The sequence below is a fragment of the Sus scrofa genome, chromosome 13, assembly GCF_000003025.6.
Source record: "Sus scrofa isolate TJ Tabasco breed Duroc chromosome 13, Sscrofa11.1, whole genome shotgun sequence".
Classification (NCBI taxonomy): domain Eukaryota; kingdom Metazoa; phylum Chordata; class Mammalia; order Artiodactyla; family Suidae; genus Sus; species Sus scrofa.
This window is the reverse complement of record NC_010455.5, coordinates 197,381,720-197,406,807: the sequence shown is the minus strand read 5'-3', so window position 1 is coordinate 197,406,807 and position 25,088 is coordinate 197,381,720. Positions and strand designations below refer to the sequence as shown.

The following is a 25,088-nucleotide window of genomic DNA, read 5'->3' as shown; positions in this document are numbered from 1 at the left end:
CAGAGACTTGACCTAATAATCTGCCAATATGGAGCCTTCGAGTCCGTCCTTACATGGAATCTAGCAAAGAGAAACCTAGTGCTCTTACAGCTTTCTCTTCTTCCTTTTTTTTTTTTTTTTCCTTTTTCTTTTCGTCTTTGTGGGGCCTCACCCGTGGCATATGGAGGTTCCCAGGCTAGGGGTCTAATTGGAGCTGTAGCCGCCGGCCTACACCACAGCCTCAGCCATGTCAGATCTGAGCCGCATCTACGACCTATACCGCAGCTCATGGCAATGCCGGATCCTTAACCCACTGATCGAGGCCGGGGATCGAACCCGTAACCTCATGGTTCCTAGTCAGATTCCTTCCCGCTGCGCCATGATGGGAACTCCTCTTCTTCCTTTTTAATTTTAAGCACAACCTACTACACAAACTCAAAACATATTTTACTTATGACAACACCCAAAGATGTGTACTTACACAGAATAAAAGTGATTTAAGAGTACAAAACATTTAATAAGATGCAGACTTCCTGACAGTCAGTGACACTCACCCATTCCCCTTTAACCTCCACCAGGAAAGCAAAGGTTTGAAAGCAAGGCAAAACACATGTTTAATGAAAGGTTTCATTCTCACAGTATATCCACACTCTATTTTTCTAGGGGGGGGCTGGTGCTTAACTAACCAGTTTGAGGCAAAGGACTCAGTATCATTAATAACAAGACTATGTTTCCAAAAAATAGCAACATTGACTCATTAAAATAGAGATCATCTGTAACATTTCCCCATCATAACATTTTGTAACCCTTTTCTCAAGAAGAGAACATTACTTATCTGCATCTTGGTGTGGCAACAAAATCCAGTTTCAAAAACGTTAGACTTTTTTTTTTTTTTTTTTTAAACGGTATGAAAAACAACTATGGCATGTGGTATTGTCTCTTCATAATGCTTAGATTGCCGCTACTGCATGGTATTTAGATAATTTAGAATTAATTGGCTTTAAAGGGCACAGAATTTCAAAGACCAGGCAGGAGGCACAGAGCAGCTTCAGGCCATGAGGAAAGAGACGACGGGAAGAAGCTGAGCACCCATGCCACCGTGGGTCACTATTCCCATACAGGGCAGTGTGTCTATGCTCCAGACAAACTGGCAGTTCTTTCTGTAAAGAATGAGTGAGGCAGGTGTCCAGACACTCAAAACTCTTGGCTGAATGAATGAAGGCAGGGGGATTATTGGAAGAGGGTTTCATTACTGTTAAGGAGATGCTGACTTTTAAAAAATTATGGACCATTGGCTGTGACTCTCTTATTTCCAATGCCTGAGAACTAGAGAAAAAGCTATCAGAAAACAAGGGGAGAGGAGACGGAGTTCTCTGAGGACCAAACCTACTGTTCTTTTTATATATTTTGGCCCATGAAAGGTCACACACTCTACACACAGATGCATAAATGCAAGGCGAATGCATGAGTGATTATAGTGACTGCACAGCACCCTTTTATATGTCAAAGAATGAGGTCCTAGCATGGGAAGCATGTTTGTCTCAATTCTTAACTTTCATAGTTTTTTTTAAAAAAAATTCTGAAACATCCCCATAAAAAAAAAAAAAGAAAGAAAGAAAAAGAAAACAAAACCAAGAGTAATGCAAAGTCAGACGACTTCTCAGACTCTTAACTCTTAAGTTAATAACTAGATGGAGGAACTATTGTTTTCCTCTAGGAAATAATTTAGGTCAACCACATTGCTTTAGTCTTTCTTAAGCTGGTTACTATAGTTTTCGTTACAGTCATCAGATTATATTTAATTATTATTATTATAATTAAAGGTGGCAAGCCATGACAAACTCTATACATGCTTTCATCTGTTCATTTACAGAGGAGGAAAGCAAATTAACTATTTAATTCATTACTCTTTATACGACTCAAAATTTACACAATTAAAGGGGGAGAAAAAGACACTTTGGCCTAATGATACAAAAGCTACCACTGGTGACTCTGAAAATGGTTTTGCATGGAGAACTACTTTTCGCATTTAGAATTTTTTCTGAAAGACTATTTATAGTATGCAAGTAATAACCTAAACCCTGAAATTAACAGAGCTTTAGAGATGTGAAAATATGCAAGGCTGTGTGCAGAAGCCATCTTCTGTAAAAAATTCTATCTTCAGGTCATCATTAGGCTACCTTTTTAAACGCCATTTCTCCTTCTAATAGAAAAGGAAGAAGCCTGAAGCTGCAATACTGGCTTTTACACTCACCAACAATTTCAAAGCTGTCAAATAAAGTATGAAAAGAGGACAGATGCTAATCATCAACAGAAACTCCACCTTCGCTGGAGTCTTTCTTACCATGACGATATCTCCCGGCTGGATTGTGATTTCATCGTGACTTCTGGACTCAAAGGGGTAGAGTGCCCGGTAATACACCACTTTTACATTCTCCTGGGCAGAAATTGTAAGCGGGCCTTTTTCTGTTTACAAGAAAAGGAAGAGAAGGGAACAAAAATAAAACGTGGCGTAGAACTCAAACGCACGACACAAGCCAAGTCACTGATGTCTCTCTCCTCTGCTGCCTGTCTCAGCATCTGAATGATCTCCATCTATTCAAGGAATTTCTGGAACACAGAGTGAGGACGTGTCTGATTCTAAAACCAAAGGCGAGATAAATCTGAGGCCAGAGCAACTCCAAGTCATCAGAGAGAGGTCATGAGTGGAGTCTACACAAAGGGCACCCCGGTGCTGATGCAGCAAAGGCTGCCTTCCACGCCTGCTCTCTGCCTCCTGGCTTGGGCGCCAGCGGTGCACATCTGTAAAGCATCAAGACCGCCTTCCCCGGATGCAGGGTGTTTGGCACCATGCAGCAGTTCCAATGTGACCCAAATCTGAATCAGCCAGCTCATGTGGGAGGGTGCAACTTTAACTTTCCAGAGTAAAAAACATGGAAACACAACACTGTCAACCAACTATATACTTCAGTAAACTAAATTTTTTAAAAAGACTAATAAAAATCATGAATAAACAGATATATAAACAAACACATGCACAAATGAAAGACATGGAAACACTGATGTTTTGGGCCCTCAACATGGTCATATAAAACGTAATGGTACATAAGTGTGTTGGAGTTTCCATTGTGGCTCAGTGGTTAATGAGCCCGACTAGTATCCATAAGGACGAGGGTTCGATCCCTGGTCTCACTCAGTGGGTTAAAGATCTGGCGTTGCCATGAGCTGTGGTGTAGGTTGCAGACGAGGCTTGGATTGCACATTGCTGTAGCTGTGGCGTAGGCTGGTAGCTACAGCTCGATTAGACCCCTACCCTGGGAACGTCCATTTGCCGCAGGTGCAGCCCCAAAAGACAAAAAACGAAACAAAACAAAAACTGTAAGTGTGGGGTCCCTGTGGTGGCACAATGGGGTCAGAGGAATCTGCAGTAAGGAACACAAGTTTGATCCCAGGCCAGCATAGTGGGTTATGGATCTGGCCTTGCCGCATCTGTAGGTTGCAACTGCAGATCGGATCTGATCCTTGGCCTAGGAACTCCATATGCTGCGCGGCAGCCAAAACAAACAAACAAACAAAAGTGCCAAAAGATCCCGAGTGGTGCAGCGGGTTAAGGATCTGGTACTGCTGCCGCTGTGGCAAAGGTTGCAGCTATGGTGTGGGTTCGATCCCTCGCCTGGGAATTTCCACATGCTGCATGTATGGCCAAAAAAGTAAATAAATAAGTGCGGATTTCACCAAGAATGTTATTACTAATAATTCCTGGTGAATTACACTTCCTAGAGGAAAAAAAAAAAATGAACCTAAAGACTGACCCTAGATGAAAATAATTCAGTCTTTAAATGAAGTAAAATTTTTCAAAGACCACATGAGGAGAGGATGTTTTGGATTCTGATTAGTAATGACTCCTCACAGCCCTCTGAACTGTTTTATCCAAGAGGGGCAAGTGTTTTGATACACACCTATTTTCTCTGCAAAGTCATGAAAGTACTCTCTTTGTATAATCTTGCATTGCATGATGTGCATAATTTCCCACAGACAGAAGGAGACAAAAAGCCCTCATTTTACACCCGGAGGATGCATTAGGAACTTCAGGTCAAGCAATGGTGAAATTCTTTTCAGATTAAAAAAAAAAAAAAATCAAACTGTATGTTTGTCTTCCTTTCACACAGGCTCCTGCGGGGGTCTGACGACCTGCCTGTCTTACTCCCAGAACTGCAGCAGTGAGGTGGCAGCCCCAGCTCTGAACCCTCAATCCCATCCCTGCCCACCGGGCAAACAGGAAGCAAATAAATATTTGTCATTTGCCGTCCAAAGGAAAAGGCAGTCCCCTTGATGGCCAAGTACTATCTGCTTAGCTTCACAATATCATACGAGAATTGAACCAAAAAAAAATATCCCAGTATGTATCTGATATGAGGGAGCATTTTTGACCTATTTTAAAATCTTTCATTTCTCAGTATTTATAAAGAGGTAACTCATGTTCAAAGGCCAAAAAGAGTTTCAAGATAAAATCTTAGTGAAGACGTGTCAGTATAGGCGCGGGGAAAAGTGCCACTTCCTGCTGCTGAAACACAGAAATTCCCAGAGAAAACAATAAACCGGAGAAGCAGCAGGTTCTTTTCTGCGGGACAGGTGATGACCTCCATTTGGAATACAGGCGGTAGGAGTGGGGCTTGGAAGGAAACTTTATGCCACGGTTAGCCGCGGAAGACACCAGGATGCCAGCCTAAGGGGGCCAAAAGCTGGTACGGTGGTGGAAGATCTTAACCATCACCCACTGATGCTGGAGGACGAACAGCTGCTCTGTCCCAAAAAAGACACTGCGGTTCTTACCTCGATTCACAGCGCAGACGGAGCCTGAGGAGACAGGGATGTTTCCCAAGAGGATCTGGGGGGACAAAAGCCAACTCATTTGCTCTCGTACCTGCGGTGGACCAGGGCGCCTGGACCGCTGGTTTCCCTGGTTCTTGGTGTTGATGGAAAAGCCGACTCAGCTTGTCCTGCATTTCCTGTTTGCCCTTTTCCTCGCTGTCCTTCTTTTTGACGCTCTCTTCCCTTCTGAGTTTTTCCTCCTCGTGCGGTTTTCTTGGCCGGGGCTGCTCCTCATCAGCGTGCATGTGCTCAAGCCACGGCGGGTCCCTCTCCTGAGCGCGTCTGTCAACAAAACGCCTGATTACAGCACGGAAGCAGCTCCCAGGTAACACTGCCGTGACCTCTTTTCACAACAAGCTCCATCGAGTCAATGGGGTGCTACACATCAAGGGACCCTGTTCTTCAGATGGAGGGATCTGAATCCGCGAAACGGAGGCTCTCAGGGAGAAGGACATCACGGGATTTAGAGAAACACAGAAAGAAAATTTCTGATTTGTCTGACAAAGCGAGTAGAAAAATAACAAAAATAGTTCTTCATTTTAAAACTGCCAAGAAGAAAAGCTGTAAAACACACAGGAACGTAGCTTTCACGACGAGAATGTACACGCAACACTGCAAATGAAATACTGCGCAAGTAAGTCCGTGGGTTATGATCCAGCAATCCTACTCCTGGGCATATATCCAGACAAAGCTGTAATTTGAAAAGATACATGTCCCCTTATTTCACAGCAGCACTATATGCAAAAGCCAAGATATGGAAATGAACTAAATGCCCATCAGAGATGAATGGATAAAGAAGATGTGATACATACATATACGGATACACACACATACATAATGGAACACACACACACGCACACTCACACATAATAGAATACTACTCAGTCATAAAGAAGAATGAAATAATGCCATTTGCAGCAACATGGATGGACCTAGAGATTGTCATACTAAGCGAAGCCAGAACGATAAAGACAAATAAATGCCATGTGATATCAATTACATGTGGAATATAAAATATAACACAGGAGTTCCCATTGTGGCTCAGCAGTAAAGCACCCAACTAGTATCCATGAGGATGTGGGTTTGATCCCTGGCCTTGCTCAATGGGTTAAGGATCTGGCGTTGTCGTGAGCTGTAGCATAGGTCACAGACATGGCTCAAGTCCCACATTGCTGTGGATGTGGCTGTGGCTACGGCCAGCAGCTGCAGCTCTGATTCGACCTAGCCTGGGAACTCCAGATGCTGCAGGTGCGACCCTAAAAAGCACAACAAACAAACAAAGAAAAAAAAAACATAAAAAACTTATCTACAAAACAGAAACAGACTCAGACACAGAACAGACTCGTGGTTGCCAAGGGGGAGAGGGTGGTGGGGGTTTAGGATTAGCAGACACAAACTATTATGTATAGGACGGATTAACAAAAAGGTCCTACCTACTGTACAGCACAGGGAACTACACTCAATATCCTATGACAAACCATATTAAAAAAAAACGTGAAAAAGAATATAAACACACACACACATATATATGAATTGCTTTGCTGTACAGCAGAAATTAACACTGCAAATTGACTATACTTAAATAAACTTTTGTTGTTGTTGTTGTTGCTGTTGTTGCTGCTATTTCTTGGGCCGCTCCCGCGGCATATGGAGGTTCCCAGGCTAGGGGTCGAATCGAAGCTGTAGCCACCGGCCTACGCCAGAGCCACAGCAACGCAGGATCCGAGCCGCGTCTGCAACCTACACCACAGCTCACAGCAACGCCGGATCGTTAACCCACTGAGCAAGGGCAGGGACCGAACCCACAACCTCATGGTTCCTAGTCGGAGTTCCATGATGGGAACTCCATAAACTTTAAAACACAGCAATGGTCCATGAGCAATGGGATCACTGAGGGGACACACACATTTACCTGCACACAAGTAGCTCCACAGAACTGAAGCAGAAAGCAATAGGTGACTTTGAACCCTTGAGGTAGTAACCATCCCTTATTAAGGGACAGGTTCTATATATTTTACTGAATCCAACTACTTTGTTTTCTGAAGGAGCTGACACAAAGAGATAAACTGCAATTAAATCTAGGCCTTGGAAAGTCTGATGGCATCAACCCGAAATCTGTAGAAAAGACCGGAAATGATTTTTTCCTCATTCCATAATATTTTATAAAATCAGAAAATACTTTAAGTGATTATACTTTAGGTGAAACTAATGTGCAATAGGAACTGGTATCACTAATAATAACTAGTCCTCCACGTTTGTTCACTACTTTAACCCTTATACTAGGTAGGGAGGGCCTACCATTATCACCTGCTTTCTGCAGATAAGAATAATGACAGAGAAGGAGGAATAACCCAGGCAGCCTGGTTCTCAAGTCCACACCCTAAACTGCTGGTCTGTGACGTGACTAATGCACACAGGTCATCATCTCCTGGAATTAGGAAACTGCCAAGGGAACATAATGTAAACAAATAAAACTTCTATTCTCATTTCTTAAATATTATACTTATTTCCTCCCTGGATAAATGTGAAGATTAAGTGCAGTAGAATTCTTTTTTTTTTTTTTCCTTTTGTCTTTTTAGGGCCACACCCGAGGCACATGGAGGTTCCCAGGCTAGAGATCCAATCAGAGCTGTAGCTTCTGGTCTACACCACAGCCACAGCAAGGGGGGGATCCGAGCTGAATCTGCCACCTACACCACAGCTCACGGCAATGCTGGATCCTTAACCCACTGATCGAAGCCAGGGATCAAACTCACAACCTCATGGTTCCTAGTCGGATTCATTTCCGCTGTGCCAAGATGGGAACTCCCAGTAGAATTCTTTTTAATTTAAATCTGAAGCATTTCACTTACAATTTTCAAAACATCTTTTAAGAAAGCATAAAAGGAGTTCCTGCTGTGGCACAACAGGATCGGCAGTGGCATCTTGGGAGCAGTGGGACACGGGTTCGATCCCCGGCCTGGTACAGTGGGTTAAGGATCCAGCATTGTCACAACTGTGGCTTAGGTCTTGACTGTGGCCCTGGCTCAGAAACTCCATATGCCTCAGGACAGCCAAAAAAAGAAAAAGAAAAAAAAAAGAGAGAGAAAAAAAGCATAAAAAACTTTTTGGAGGGGTAGGGAGATTGCTATTCGTAACAACAACAAAACCACAATAAAATTTTCTTATAAAGGTCAGCCTTTTTTTTTTTATGGCCACACCCATGGCATGTGGCAATTCCTGGGCGAGGGATTGACTCCATACTGCAGTTGCAGTAACGTCAGATCTTCACCTGCTGCACCACAAGGGAACTTTCAAGATCATCATTTATAAAAGCACATAACCATGTAATTTCTGAAGTTAAATTCTGGGTACTATTTATCATAAAACTATAAGCAGAAAATTGAGACTTTCTGTATCATGACACTGTGTGTTTATTTCAACTCTGAAGGAATGCAAAACTCCGGGGCAGTATATTGTAAATAATAAACTTTGGCGACAAAAAAAGAATGGAGGGAGTTCCTGTAGTGGTGCAGTGGAAACAAATTTGACTAGGAACCATGAGGTTTCGAGTTCGATCCCTGGCCTCGCTCAGTGGGTTAAGGATCTGGTGTTGCAGTGAGCTGTGGTGTAGGTCGCAGATGCAGCTTGGATCCCAAGTTGCTGTGTCTATGGCTGTGGCTGGCAGCTGTAGCTCTGATTCAACCCCTAGCCCAGGAACCTCCATATGCCAAAGGTGTGGCCCTAAAAAGCAAAAAAAAAAGAAAAGAAAAAAGAAAAGAATGGAGTTGGAGCTAATCAACACACTCAAGGAATTATTCCTTGGGACATGGTCCTAAACCTACCCCCAAAGAAAACCATAAAATAGTCCTGTAAATTGGTTTGCAAACCTAGTTACCAACACACAGGCATGAAAAAACAAAAAAACAAGATACTAGCATGCACTCATAACAAAAGCGTAGAAGTGCACCTTGGCAGTTAAACTGAGTTCAGCCCAGTAAAAGTCAATGACTTGCCTAAAGTATCTATTTCTTCATCTTTTTTGTCTGATTTGAATAACCAGTTTTTCGAATTTACTGTATATCATTGGGATATTTGATTCTTTTTATTTCTTAGGACCCTAAAACCAGTTTGAAGCGGAAAAAGCAAAATATCCAATAACGAAATCAGACACACCAAAAGTTAAGCGATACATTTCTACAATCTCCTACAAACGTAACAAATAAAAATGAAAGACTACAAAGACAAATACTCAAACGAAACCAAAACAAAAATGCATCTGTGTTCTCAGCAGCAAGAGTACTTTTTTCTCCATTTGTGCTCAAGTTTAATTGCGGTTGAAAAAATGGCACGCGGTCAGGCCAACTGAAGAAACCCACCGTATATGGCCAGGGACCTCGGGGACTTTGATTTCAAACCCAGGACTCAGAGGGCCACTGTTATTAAAAGGCTGTGAACTGGAAACGTATTTTGGTATTGGCATGCAAATGAGCATCCCAAGCAGTCCAATTTCCCTGTATAAGTCCATTTATCTACACAGCCATAGCCTGAGAGAGCTCTGGGAACTCATCAGAAACTTCAGGGGGTATTTATACAGGCAAAGATTTATATATGCATGTGTTTGCACTAACACACGCGTATATATAGTGCATCTGGAGAAGCCCGGCAAAGAACAGTAAATACTCCAAGTGCCTTCCAGATGGGTCCGTGAGCCACAGAAAAGACTCACCTTTGGGCTTCTTCTTTTTGCTTTTCTAATTCTATGATCTTTCGCTCTTGTTCTTTCTGTTTCAGTCGTTCAGCCTCTATGGACTTCTGTTTTTGGAGTTGCTGCTTATTATGGATTTCTCGGAGCTCCTGTAAATAACCAAGAAACCGTGTGTGTAACGACACGTGCCGATGGGCATTTCCACTGTTTATCAACATGCAACGTTTCCGAGGCGGGGGGGTAGCCCAGCCACATAGGCAATAACGCTTCAGGTTCGAAAAATGTTAATTTGGAGAACTTCAAATCACTCTACGCATTGACAGGACTGATCATATTTTTGAGAGCCTTACACTGTATCATGGTCCCTGAGGGGCTTCAGAAGGCATCTGCGAGGGACAAGCATTAGAGAAACTACACAGTTCCAGACTTAGTGACAACAACGGAACCAACTAATTTTAAGACACGGTGGAGTTCCCACTGTGGCTCAGTGGATTAAGAACCCAACTAGTAGTTCCTGCTTCTAGCTGTGGTGCAAAGAAATTGGCGGCATATTGGGAGCACTGGGATGCAGGTTTGATCCCTGGCCCGGCAGGGTGGGTTAAGGATAGAGCGTTGCCACAGCTGTGCCTTGGGTTGCAACTGTGGCTCAAATCTGATCCCTAGCTCAGGAATTCCATATGCCTCAGGGCAGCCAAAAACCAACCAAACACCCACCACCACCACCAAGAACCTGACTAATATCCATAAGGATGTGGATTCAAGCCCTGGTCTTGCTCAGTGGGCTAAGGATCCAGTGCTACTGCAAGCTGCAGCACAGGTGCATAGGTTACAGATGTGGCTTGGATCTGGCGTTGCTGTGGCTGTGGCGTAGGCTAGCAGCTGCAGCTCCAATTCAGCCCCTAGCCTGGGAACATCCATATGCCTCAGGTGTGGCCCTTAAAAAAAAAAAAAAAAAAAAAAAGACATGAGGATGATCATGAATGAAACCTTAAGGTTCTTTTTTTTTAATGTCCTCACCTGAGACATATGGAATATCTTGGGGCAGGGACTGAATCCAAGCTGCACCTGAGACCTACAGATCCTTCACCCACTGTGCCAGGCCAGGGATTGAAACTGCACCTCCACAGTGACCTGAGCTGCAGCAGTCAGATTCTTTTTTTGCTTTTTTTGGTCTGCACCCATAGCATATGGAAGCTCCCAAGCTAGAGGCCAAGTTGGAGCTGCAGTTGCCAGCCTAGACCACAGCCAAAGCAATGCAGGAGCCACAACACTGGATCCTCAACCCACTGAACAAGGCCAGGGATCGAACTTACATCCTCATGGATACTAGTCGGATTCATTTCCATTGTGCCACAACGGGAACTCCCGTTTTGTTTTATTTGTGTGTGTGCACGCAGTCAGATTCTTCTTCTTCTTCTTCTTTTTTTTTTTTTTTTTTTTTTTTTGCTTTTTAGGGCCACACTTGCAGCATATGGAGGTTCTGCTCCCAGGCTAGGTGTCCAGTTGGAGCTATAGCTGCCGGCCTATGCCACAGCTGCAGCCATACCAGATCCGAGCCACATCTGCGACCTACACCACAGCTCATGGCCATGCTGGATCCTCACCCACTGGGAGAGGCCAGGGATCGAACCGGCAACCTCATGGTTCCTAGTCAGATTCATTTCTGCTGCGCCACGACGGGAACTCCTGCAGTCAGATTCTCAACCCACTGTGCCACAGCTGGAACTGCAAGATTCTTTTGATAATAACACCAACCTTCATGGGCTTTGAAGATATACACACTCCCTCCCCTCAAATCATTACAACCTCACCTCCGTCTTACAATATGCTGCTTAAGAACAAAACGACATCCCTCTGCTCTACATTCTAGAGTCCCCCACCACCACCAGGGTCTATTTTCCTTTACATCAGACCTCTTCTGCAGTATCTTTTCTCACTAAAGACATGAGAAGCGATCAGCTGCCCCAAACTAAACCAGCAATAAGTTGAAAGTAAAGAGCTTTAACTGGATCCCCACTTTGGATCTGATTTCTTTCGATACTAGCATAGGAATAATAGAAATTTCCTTAGCAAGTTACTGAAAACAAAGTGTAGTTAGGATACTCAAGGTATTTAAGTCAGAAGTTTAAAAATCTAAAAGCTAGAGTTCTCGTTGTGGCTCAGTGGAAATGAACCCAACTAGTATCCATGAGGATGTGGGTTCGGGGCAGGGACTGAATCCAAGCTACAGCAGTGACAAAGCCAGATCCTTAACCATGAGGCCACTGGGGAACTCCTTGGATATTAATTTATAGATCCATAATTACCGGACACAAAGTCAAGACAGATGAAAATAAAGCTAGCAACATATTATGAGGCACTATAATATGAAAAGCAATAAGAAGTGAGTTTAAAGAATCAGGAGTTCCTGTTGTGGCTCAGTGGTTAACGAACCCGCCTAGCATCCATGAGGGTTCGGGTTCAATCCCTGGCCTCACTCAGTGGCTGAGGCTGTGGTGTAAGCTGGCAGCTGTAGCTCCAATTCGACGACCCCCTAGCCTGGGAACCTCCATATGCCTCAGGTACAACTCTAAAAAGACAAAAAGCCAAAAAAAAAAAAAAAAAAAAAGAATCTATGGGGAGGAGTTCCCATCATGGTTCAGTGGAAACAAATCTGACTAGCATCCATAAGGATGCAGGTTCACTCTCCGGCCTCGCTCAGTGGGTTAAGGATCCAGCACTGCCATGAGCTGTGGTGTAGGTTGCAGACACGGCTCAAATCTGGCGTTGCTGTGGCTGTGGTGTAGGCTGGAGGCTACAGCTCCAATTCAACCCCTAGCCTGGAAACATCCCTATGCTGTGGGTGCGGCCCTAAAAAGACAAAAAAAAAAAAAAAAAAAAAAAGAAGAAGAAGAATCTATGGGGCGGGGGGATCACACTAAGTGAGATAGTTTCAAAACAGTGTTTAAGTGTATCAAATACATGAAGGAAGACATTTAAAAATCTTGAAAGCCCAGTTATTTCTGAGTAGCAGAGTTAGAGGAGAGGCTGACCCTATCTTTGGAACTGTCTAAATCAGCTGCAGCTTCAAGCACCTCCAAGGAAATGGAGTTTGCAGGAGCCATAAAATAACAGATGTCAAATGAGGTAACAGAAGGCTCTGACATCCTATGATCATCGGCAGATTTGAAGACTGCGAAGTTTTTCTATCATTTCCTTCATCCAGGTCAAATGCTGCTCAGATGCACACAATCAAGTATAAGAAATGAAGGCGCCAGGAACTGGAAGGCATTCTGGGTCTTCCTCTCTCTTCTTGGACTCGGGAGTTTAAGATGCCAGGAACCAAAAAAAAGCAGAAAATGTATGTTTCCTTACGTTGATTCCTTTTTTTTTTTTTAAAAAAAGCTGAACTTCTGAAAAGGCAATCTACAGCATGAAAGACTGCGTACTGAAAACCAGCTACCCATTTGCCTTCCTGTGCATGACAAGGGCCTGTGGGGCCCTGGGGCCTTTCACGTGGGCGCAGAGGGCTGCACTGCTCCCGGACTCCTCTTCAATACTGTGGAATACTTGTTCAAGTACAAGTACAGTTATTTAAAAGTTGCTTTTAGGGGGTGAGGGGAGGAAGTGGGATGGATGGGGAGTTTGGGGTTGGTAGATGCAAGCTATTACATTGAGAATGAATAAGCAGGGAGTCCCTGCTGTACAGCAAAGCCAACTATATCCAGTCTCTTGGGAGAGGACATGATGGAAGACAGTATGAGAAATAGAATGTATGTATGTATGACTGGGTCACTACGCTGCACAGCAGAAACTGACGCCACTGTAAATCAACTATGCTCTAATGTGCATGAACGAATGAATGAATGAATGAGTAAATAAATAAATAAATAAAATTGCCTTTGAATTCTTTCAGGGAAAACATTTTTCAGGTGACAAATACATCCGGTGTCATTAAATTCTTTCTTTACGTAGGAAATGAGAGAACTAGTGGGAGAAGCCGGTAAGAAAACCTTCCCCACACAAATTGTATCAACTCTCCCGGTGATCAACCTGATTTAAGTGACCCTGCAAATTCTGTTAACTTGTCACAGTTATTGCTCTATCATAACTAAGATAAAAATAGCAGAAGAAATTACTACGAATCATATCTCAGCAGCTCGCTTGTGGCTCTTTCTAAAATTAACTAACTCTTTTTTTTTTTTTTTTTTTTTTAAATGGAGGTCCCCTCATGGTGCCGCCGAAACAAATCCAACTAGGAACCATAAGGTTGTGGGTTCGATCCCTGGCCTTGCTCACTGGGTTAAGGATCTGGCATTGCCATGAGCTGTGGTGTAGGTTGCAGGCGTGGCTAGGATCCTGCATTGCTATCGCTGTGGCTGCAGCATAGGCTGGCAGCTGTAGCTTCGATTAGACCCCTAGCTTGGGAACCTCCAAGGGTGTGACCCTAAAAAGCAAAAAAATTAAATTAAATTAAATTAACTCACTTTTTTCTAAAATCAGTAACTCTGCAATCATCAATTTATTGGCCGGATGTTTGCCTAGCAATATGGCACTGAGTGTACATACGGCTTGGTTGGTTTTTCTTCTAAGTTCTATTCAAGGATGTGATGTTTTACACTGGATATGGTGAACCAGAGCTTAATACTGTCTGCTAATAAAGTACAGCAACCTTCTTAGTAAATAGATAATTGAGCATGCATTCAAGATATTTTAGCTTCAAACAAATACATGGGAAAAAGAAAAATTCCCATAAAATAATTAGTATATATAAATTTAAGTAAGATTTTTTTTCACCAATAATATCTACAGAATTCTATGACAGAGCAGAGTTTCTTATCTAGGGTCTAGAATAAGCTTTGGCTCTGTGAACACTATGAAATTACATGCAAACTGGAGTATCTGGGCATTTTTCTTGCTGAGAAAGCTCTTAGCTTTTATTTGATTCTCAAAGGGATGTTGGATCAAATACAGAAAATTATGAACCATAATAAAAAAATGACTGGCGAATAAAGATTCTGTCTTGTATTAGTTAAGATAAATGAAAATCAGCTTGCTTTAACTTTCTTCCTTCAACCAAGGGGAGAACAGTCTCTTATTTCCCCTAAAGAATTAAGATATTTGCACCATAAAACATCTTGGGACATTCTGTGGCACACAGCCCAAGTATTTCAAAAGCAATATGCTTGACAAATTGAATGCTCAAGAAGATCCCATTTTTTTGCCCCGAGAAATATGGCTCACTTTCAAGTCCACTAAAGACGGTTGTTCTATTGCTATGCAAGTGGCACAGAATCGCTTGATTAAAAAACTGTGACTGTTTCTCCTTCACTTGTGTCTTAGAAACACTCAAAAATAAATGAAGGGATATTACATGAATTATAAAGAATTATCCACCTGAACAATACGTACGGCATTCCTTTTCATAAATATTTTGTATAACGGCTGGTGAAGAGAGAAAAAAAAAAAAAAAACAGCAATAAGGGGGTGCCTATGAAAGACTAGCAATGATGGCTAATTTGGTCATCTAGCTTCTTTGAAAGATTACTCGGCTTCTGGTATTTATCTCAGGCTATCTCTGGGAAAAGAAAGACAAAACCGAACATACCTTGATTAATCACCAGAATTTCACGAACGTAACACTATAAATCAGAACGATAAAATCGTGTAGGACACATCTTTTAGATTTATCACCATCTTGATGCTGTTAATATGAAACTGACCTCCTCAGAAACTGATCTAGGTACCAGCATCAGAAATTTCAAGTGTTTGTTTTGTCTAGACCTAATACCTATCGCAAGTCATAAGCAGAAGGGCTTTTTTGTTTGCTTGTTTTTGTTTTTGCTTTTTAGAACCCAACCTACAGCATATGGAAGTTCCCAGGCTAGGGGTCAAATTGGAGCTACAGCTGCTGGCCTACACCACAGCCACAGCTATGCAGGATATGAGTCACATCTGCAACCTACACCACAGCTCACGGCAATGCTGGATTCTTAACCCACTGAGCAAGGCTAGGGATCAAGCCCACATCCTCATGGATACTAATCCAGTTTGTTACTGCTGAGCCACAATGGGAACTCCTAGAAGTGCTTTTATTTTATTTATATTTTCCCCCACACTCCACTAAAGACACTCAGCTGGAATCTCTCCTGCCTTCCACAAAAAATTTCAGTGAATGCCAGTGATTTCCAAGCCTCCAGACCCTCCCTGTCCCTGGGGGTCAGCTTGCTAAAGAAGGAGCTCAATTGGCAGGTGGTTCTCTAAGCCTCTGTTTACTCCTCTGTAAGATGGGAGTTCCCGTCGTGGCTCAGGGGTTAACGAATCCGACTAGGAACCACAAGGTTGTAGGTTCGATCCCTAGAGTGCAGGTTCAATCTTCAGCCTCATTCAGTGGGTTAAGTGCTGTGAGCTGTGCTGTAGGTCAAAGATGCGGCTTGGATCCCAAGTTGCTATGGCGGCAGCTGCAGCTCCAATTCGACCCCTAGCCTGGAACTTCCATATGCCACACATGCAGCCCTAAAAAAAAAAAAAAAAAAAAAAAAAGCTTCTAAATCTGAGGCCAGTATCCAAACAAATGGCAAGTCCAATTTGCAATGGCACAAGCTGGTAGTCAGTGTATCGTAAGGGCTACAGGAGAACCAAGGAGGAAAGAATTGGAGTGTGTGTTTGTGCATCTGTGAATGGGGGAAGGGACAGGTAGACAGAAAAGGGGAGAAGAGCTAGAAAACCCTATCCTTTCTGCAATAGAAACAGCTACTTAATGGAAATCCTGTGAAATCAGATTGTTATGATCATTACACAACTACAGATGTGATAAATTCATGTGAGCAATAAAAAATAAATTAAAAAAAACCCAGCTAACTAAGAAACTCCTCCTATGTCTCCCAAGAGTTTTTGCTAGATACCCTTATATTCCCAGAAAGAGAAAATTGACTCCATTTTTGTCCTGAAAAATCTGAGTTTTCCCCAAATGTCTCGGCTTTATTTATAAAGCAATACCCCCACTGTTTTATGTGCATGTCTTCTAAAAGATAAAACCATCAAGGGGTTTGGCTAAAGAAGAAAGTACAAGAAGAAAACACTTTTTTCAAAAGACTGAGTTCTGCTATTTTCCCTCCCCTAAATCACCCTTTGTTAAGTATTTTTTAAAACTTCAAAACGCAAAAAAACTCAACCCACCAACCAAACAAGCCTACTGGTAAGGCACAGAATCTAATACCCGATGTCTGTTAACTATTCTGAGTCTTGGAAGTGTTCTAATTATTTTTCCCACTTTAAGGAATCTGTGTAAAGTTTCCACAATCACAAGTGCACTGAATCAGAGTTAGAGCATTTTATTACTTCTGGGCATTAGAGGACTTTTCAAAAGGATCATACCAGTAAAAATAAAACAAAATAAGACAGCAAACCATGAAACAGCCAAACGTTACTCATACGAGAAAGTAACGCTGTGGTCTGAGTTCACACTGACTTCTCTTGCTGTCTCTGCAATTCCTCTTTCTGGATCTTTTTCCTTCCTTCCTTGTTTCCCTTCACATGCATTTTTTTCCTGACTTCTCATTCTGTTCTGCAGTTCCTTCTCCAGCTCTTTTCTTTTCTCCCCTGGTTGCTAAACATTTTGCCTTTCACTGCCTTCATAATGAATGAGCCTGCCATGAAAGCAAGCGTCTGAAACCAAGACCATAAAAGCCTTCGTTAAGCCAAAAACCTTATTTACTATAACTGGCATTCTCATTTCAACAACAATTCAGTTCCTAGCAGCAATGTGCAGGACAGGTATCATTACAGGGAGAACTGATACTTCCAACAGCCTCTTGGGTCTCATTTAAGAAGCTCAGACCTCCCAAGTATATTAAGGAACATAATTCTCAATTCTGAATGAGTCCTAAATACTTGCATTTTTCTAAGAAATAAAATGCTAACCACTTTTGGCATAGGATACTGACTGCACTATCTGATAATGAAACTATGCATATCGACCCAAGTAATGACTAAGGGTTGGTTTTCAAATTTTGCAGCCACGTGGCAAATTCAATGATTTTAAATATGCTTGTTATAAAGACTACAATATACAGTACCCTACCCAGCTTGTAATTTAGAGCTTCCAACACACACACACACACACACACACACACACACACACACACACACAATTTGTCAAGAGGAAAGATTCACTCCTACTCCACAACTTATAATTACTAATCATCATTAATTTTGATAAAGAAGGCTTAACACTTCACTGCAAATGCTCTCTTAGATACTGAACACTCATCTGCATGGGGGAAACTGAAGCACAGAGCTGAGAAAGACGTGCATTGCCTGGGTAGGGCATGGAGACCTTTAGAAAGAAGTCTTAAGTGGAGGACGCAGCCCAGGAGAACTGCCAGGCACTGCAACACTGCCTCCTCCATTGCCACTGACTGGAAGAAAGAAATGCTCCAAGGTAAAGGCCATGCACACTAAGGCTTGTCCAGCACACAGTGACCAGAGCGGCACCAACAAGGACTCAACTTGCCAACATGAAACACGACATCTAGCCTCACTGTGTGGATTCTCTTTATTTGGTGGCTGACAACGGAGCTCTGAAAACTATAAGCTGTACTTTTATGGTGCTGCTCGGTACCATAGTTAGGATAATGAAATATGGAATCCTGAGCTATCAGAGCCAAAGAAAACTGTTTCAGTAACTAGTTACATTGTCAAGGGCAAGGTGCGGCCATGTGTTACTATCCAGAAACTCCCTACTAGTAATGGTATTTGACCCCTGTTAGAACCATAATTTTATACCTATAGGTAAACAATGTATGTAAAAAAAACATTTAATTATCAGGATGATTCTATGTGCCCTTCAGGCACAAAAAGTCTTCAAGAAATATTGAGTTGTGATTTTCCTGAAAATGAGATAAAAAGAGAAAAGTCATTGATAATTGATAATTTTTTTTAGGGCTGCACCTGCAGCATATGGAAGTTCCCAGGTCGAATCAGAATAGCTGTCAGCCTACACCACAGCAATGTGGGATCCAAGCCACGTCTGCAACCTATACCGCAGCTCACGGCAACACTGGATCCTTAACTTGTTGAGCGAAGCCAGGGATCAAACCTGTGTCTTCATGGATACTAGTCAGATTTGTTTCTGCTGAGCCACGAGGGGAACTCCATAGAATACATTTTATTTTATTTATTTATTTTTTTTGTCTTTTTGCTATTTCTTTGGGCCGCTCCCGAGGCATATGGAGGTTCCCAGGCTAGGGGTTGAATCGGAGCTGTAGCCGCTGGCCTACGCCACAGCCATAGCAACATGGGATCCGAGCCTTGTCTGCAACCTACACCACAGCTCACGGCAACGCCGGATCGTTAACCCACTGAGCAAGGGCAGGGACCGAACTCACAACCTCATGGTTCCTAGTCGGATTTGTTAACCACTGCGCCATGACGGGAACTCCATAGAATACATTTTAAAAGCAGAAGACTTGGTAAACAAATTTGGCCCAATGCATTAAAACTACTTTAAGAAGTGTTAATTCACACTAGCAATTAATTACTACGGAAATCACTTATTAAGTCACTGGTCAAATCATTGCTCAAATTCCTCAGCTGATCGTCAAAACACTAAAATTTACCCTTCACAAAAACAGCAGAAAAATGTAAAGGCTATATCGACAGAATTCTAGCACAAAACCTTCAATATCAGAGTGCTATCATTTTCCCCCTATTTAATAGACCTACAAAAGCCAAGCTTATTCATTATCTCCTTTTTCAAGTATTTTTTGGTTTGGGCTGATAAAATAGAAAGACACTTATGTCCTGGGATCATTTTAGGAAAACATGAATATCATATCTCTAACATAAATGCCCATTAAAATGCATGGGGGTAAAAAGCCTTTTCTAAAAGGATAAAATGGGGAGTTCCCGTTGCGGCTCAGCAGGAAGGAAACTGACTAGTATCCATGAGGACGTAGGTTTGATCCCGGGTCTCGCTGAGTTGAGTTAAGGATCCGGCATTGCCCTGAGCTGTGTGTAGGTTGCAGATGCGGCTTGGATCCCATGTTGCTGTGGCTGTGGCGAAGGCTGGTGGCTACAACTCCGATTAGACCCATAGCCTGGGAACCACTGTATATTTCAGGTGTGGCACTAAAAAATAAATAAATAAATAATAAATATATAAATAAAAGGATAAAATGAGCCCTCAATTTCCATGCGATCAGAAAGAAATGTAAAGGTCCAAAATGCTAGAGACCTCATGTTCCATAGCCCCGAATAACACCTGACCAGAACACTAAGTATGCCGTATATTTTCAATAGGTTGCTACCAGTATGAAACAAATATATATTAATCTAACTGCAAAAGTACTTTTCTCCTCTGTAATTAATGACTCGAGTATTTCTATGGCTGGGTATCAGATATCGGGTGAGGAGGCAGCAGTGTAATTCTTGATTAACTGAAGAAAAAAAGGGAAATTCTCTCTCTCTCTCTCTCTTTTTTTGTCTTTTTAGGGCCACACCCGTGGTATATGGAGGTTCCCAGGCTAGGGATCTAATTGGAGCTGTTGCTGCCGGCCTATGCCAGAGCCACAGTAACACCAGTTCCAAGCCTTGTCTGCAACCTACACCACAGCTCACAGCAACACTGGATTCTTAAGCCACTGAGCGAGGCCAGGGATCGAACCCACAACCTCATGGTTCCTAGTTGGATTCATTTCCACTGCGCCATGACGGGAACTCCAAAAGGGGAGATTCTCAAAAGAGTGAATCTGCACTAGACATCTGGTAGATAGGACTAAACCAGACTGCATATTAAAAAAAAGAAGAAGAAAGAAAGAAAGAAAGAAAGCAGAGGAAAAAAAAGGAAAATGAATACTTACTCTCTAAATTCTTTCTCATCCCAGAAAACCAAATACAATTATACGTCCTGATCATGGTCCTACACTGACGAATCTGGACTAAAGGAGGTGCTGTTGTTCCCTGCATGACATTACATCTAAGGAACTGGATGTGACATTGAATGCGCACCGAAAGAAGTGAATGGCTTATTATAAGCAGTACCAAAGAAACTGTGAGAGTTGGCTTTTGTGAAATGTAAGCCTCATTTACGGAGCCAGCCATTGAACACAGGTTTAACTGAACACAGATTTAATATTAAATATTTAATTTAATATAGGTGTAAACTTTTGGCCACTAGTGTGGCCCTAAAAAAAGAGCAAAATTAAAAAATAAAAATAAAATAAAATAAAAATTTGTTAAGTCAGAAAGAGAAAGACAAATACCATATGATATCACTTATATCCGGAATCTAACATACGGCACAAATAAACCTTCCCACAGAAAAGAAAATCATGGACATGGAGAACAGACTTGTGGTTACCAAGGGGGAGGGGGAGGGAGTGGGATGCATTGGGAGCTTGGGATTAATAGATGCAGACTATTGTCTTTGGAATGGATAAGCAATGAGATCCTGCCATATAGCACTGGGAACTGTATCTAGTCACTTACGACAGAGCATGATAATGTGAGAAAAAGGAATGTTTATGTGTATGCATGACGGGGTCACCTTGCTGTACAGCAGAAAATTGACAGAGCACTGTAAACCAGCTATAATGGAAAAAAGAAAAATCATTATAAAATAAAAAGAAAAAAAGAAAAAAGCTCACAAAGAAAAATAAATAAAATAAAATAAAACTTTGCATTCTATAAAATAAAACTGTGCATTCTTTAGTCCAGCTTCGTCAGTGTAGGACCACAATCAGGAAGTATACCTTGCATTCTATGAGGTATGTCTCCAATGTCACCACAGTGGCTGATAAATGAGTGCATTAAACTTTCTTTAGATGAACCAATCTCTATGAATATAAAACAAAACTAGGTCTTAATTTCTTTTCTGTACTCTCCAGGCTGGTTGCCTTTGGGGAGAGGAAAGTTAAGGATAAAGCAAATTCACACCATCAAAAAAAATTTTTTTTGTCTTTTGTCTTTTTAGGGCCACACCCGTGGCATATGGAGGTTGCCAGGCTAGGGGTCCACTTGGAGCTACAGCTGCCGGCCTATGCCAGAGCCACAGCAATGCCAGCTCTGAGCCACGAGCCACGTCTGGGACCTACACCACAGCTCACAGCAATGCCAGATCCTTAACGCATTGAGTGAGGCCAGGGATCAAACCCGCAACCTCATGGTTTCTAGTCGGGTTCATTCCCACTGCGCCACCACAGGAACTCCCACACCATCAAATGCGATGTGTGGAATGACTAGACAGCTATGCTGAATATTCTCAGCAAGGCAGAAGCAATTTTTGCATCATTAGTCAGGATGCTGCAAAGGCACTGCTGTACCAAAGGAGGCAGGCAAGAAATCCCAAGGGCTCAGAATGCCGGCTCTCCTGGCCCAGCTCATTTTACAAGAAATTACAGTTGCTAATGAATACATGCTCCACAGTCAGAAAAACAAAACAAAAACAAAAAAACCCACATTCTCCAATGTGACTGCAGCAAAGAAAATTAGGCAGGAGATACCTAAGGGGCTAAATCATAAATGCGCCTCTGAGTTGTCTCAATCAATTTATAAATCTTTTGATTCTTCAGCATAAGGATTTCTGTTTTGGTTTCACCAGGTTTGAGAAGAATACTAGAAATAATAACCATAAGGTAACAAAATATAGTCACTAAGTCCCCACGTGAGTTTTAAACAACAAAACAATATACCTACACTGGCTTGTGATTTTCTTCACTCTACACATTGATTTAGAGTAATAATGGAAAGCTAAAATAAAAATCATAGCAGAAAGAAATGGCTTTTCTTTTTTTTCTTTTTACATCTGTGCCTGCGGCGTATGGAAGTTCTTAGGCTAGGGGCAAATTGGAGCTGTAGCTGTTGGCCTATGCCACAGCCACAGCCACACCAGATCTGAATCACATCTTTAGCCTACACCACAGCTTCCAGCAACACTGGATCCTTAACCACTGAGGGAGGCCAGGGATCAAATCCACGTCCTCATGGGTACTAGCTGGGTTCTTAACCTGCTAAGCCACAATAGGAACTCCAAAAGAAATATTCTTATTTAAAAATAAGTATATTTCAGGAGTTCCTGTAGTGGTGCAGCAAAAACGAATCCAACTAGGAACCATGAGGTTGCAGGTTCAATCCCTGGCCTCACTCAGTGGGTTAAGGATCTGTCGTTGCCGTGAGCTATGTATGGTGTAGGTCACAGCCGAGGCTCGGATCTGGCATTGCTGTGGCTGTGGCATAGGCTAGCAGCTGTGGCTCCAGTTTGACCCCTAGCCTGGGAACCTCCATACGCCACAGGTGAGGCCCTAAAAAGACAAAAATAAATAAATAAAATAAAACACAAGTGATAATAGTTCTGTCCCATTGAAATTTGATCCTAATGGAAAAAAAAGTAGAGGAAAAAAAATAAGTATATTTGACACGATGTAGGATATAATATGAGGAAAAGCGCGTGTGTGTGTGTGTGTGTGTGTATACATACATACACATATGAATGACTGGGGCACTTTGCTGTACAGCAGAAGTTGACAGAACATTGTAAATCAAGTATAATAGAAAAAATAAAATTTTAAAAATAAATAAATAAGAAGTATATTTGGAAAAGGGGCTTGTGTAAGAAAGGTCTAAAAAATTATCCTTTGGATAAGCAACCCTCGAATACTGAAGGCAGCATTAGTCAATTATATACAGTGATTCTCACCACATTTTAAGGGCATTCTCTTTAGCAATGACGACTCTAATTTAACAGCCAAAATAATCTGTACATCACCCATCCATTATCAAAAACCACCCACTAGAGTATCATCTTCTAATATGTGAACCTTGTTTTGGGTCTTATACTTAAGAATCTGGGAAGTTCCCATCATGTCGCAGTGGAAACGAATACTAGTATCCATGAGGGATGCAGGTTCGATCCCTGGCCTCGCTCAGTGGGTCAGTGATCCAGCATTGCCATGAGCTGTGGTGTAGGTCACAGACGTGGCTCGGATCCCCCTTTGCTGTGGCTGTGGCACAGGCCAGCGGCTACAGCTCCAATTGAACCCCTAGCCTGGGAACTTCCCTATGCGGCGGGTGCCACACTAAAAAGCAAAGAAAAAATCTGAACTTTTAGAGGAAGAAATCTTAAGATTAAGACAGAAATCTGGACTACTGCCTGGATTCAGAAGATTCCAGAATATTGAACAATTTATATTCCAACAGTATACCGAGACTATCAAAAAGGATGACAAGCTGCAACAGTGCCATCTTTTTTTTGCTTGAAACAGTGAAGAGTCACAGTGCGAGTTAATGTGAGCATTTCTATTGTACTTATTCTTGAGATGGAGGAATGACAGCTGTACTTCCAATACTTACACATGACACATAATCATATGTGTACAAATACGAAACAAATATATATATAATAGACACACATACATACAAAATACATACTTCGTTGTAATCATGAAAGCAAGGGAAAAAAATAAAAAACCCTCCAAATACTAAGTTGGCTCGAGTAATATTTTCCTTAAGATCATTTCCCTGGAATTGTACAATTGAGTTCATTACTTACTACTCTGGAAAAAAAAAAAACACACAGCAACTTGGTACAAATACTTCAAACTCAAATGTCTAGACAATTTGGCCTAGAATCTCAATTCAAAAGTCAACTAAAAATCTCAAATATGCTTTTGTTTTTCTATTTCTACTAATGACAAATAGGATTTTAACTTTTCCTTAGTATCAAAAGATAAACTGGCCAGAATCCAGTACAAAGGATTTACAATGGAAAAAGAAAATACTTGAGAGAAGTGTAAAATCTGATTTTTATAACATAATTGATTTAAAATGCCAATATCTACTTAAATCTAAAGTATATGATCACTGTTGATAGGAAATAATCTGTTTGCATTGCAGTTTTTTTTTACAAAGATAATCATCCTTAAGGTGATAAAGTTGCAAAGTTAAATCAAAAACACCAAATCAGAAAAGGCTGTGATCTAACCACTTCTACATTCCCTAACAGCCTTGACATTTTCCTGAGTTTTCCTGTGCAAATATGGCAAAAACAAACACCACTTCTGCCTCAGAGACAACAGCAGTTACTCCCTTAAACAACAAAATTTTAAAATGTGAGGTAACAAGATAAAGATCTATATTTAAGGACAATTCTGAAGGTAAGAAGTGGCAGAAAAACTCTTATTTTTAGAAGAGAAAACTGTTTCTTTTTAAGCAGTCTTCAAAGAACATAAGAAAGATGAAGCTTTTAGAGCCTAGCTTTTGGAATTCAACTTGATGTAGTTTTCAATAGACAGAAAGATGGAGACGTCAAAATGGAATTCAGATAAAAGACAGACATCATGTTGGGGCCACTCATTCAGCTGTAAGTTAGCAAAGTTGTATCCAGCATAAATATATATATATATATCTACGGCTGCACCCATGGTATATGGAAGTTCCTGGGCCAGGGATTGAATGTTAGCTGCAGCTGTGACCCACGTGTGCTGCAGGTGCTGCAACACCAGATCCTTTAGCCCATCTCGCTGGGCCAGGGATGGAACCCACCTCTGCAGAGACCGAGCAGGTACAGTCAGAT

The 25,088-nt window shown here is 41.8% G+C and overlaps 1 protein-coding gene across 1 annotated transcript in view; it reads right to left on the bottom strand.

Annotated features, from left to right (window-relative positions):
* The window catches only part of ITSN1 (intersectin 1), a 191,023-nt gene that overhangs the window by 85,730 nt on the left and 80,205 nt on the right, over positions 1-25,088 (bottom strand). Inside the window, 4 exon segments of the mRNA XM_021070946.1 lie at positions 534-548; positions 2,324-2,445; positions 4,904-5,133; positions 9,560-9,687. Coding sequence (XP_020926605.1) covers positions 534-548; positions 2,324-2,445; positions 4,904-5,133; positions 9,560-9,687 — 495 coding nt within the window.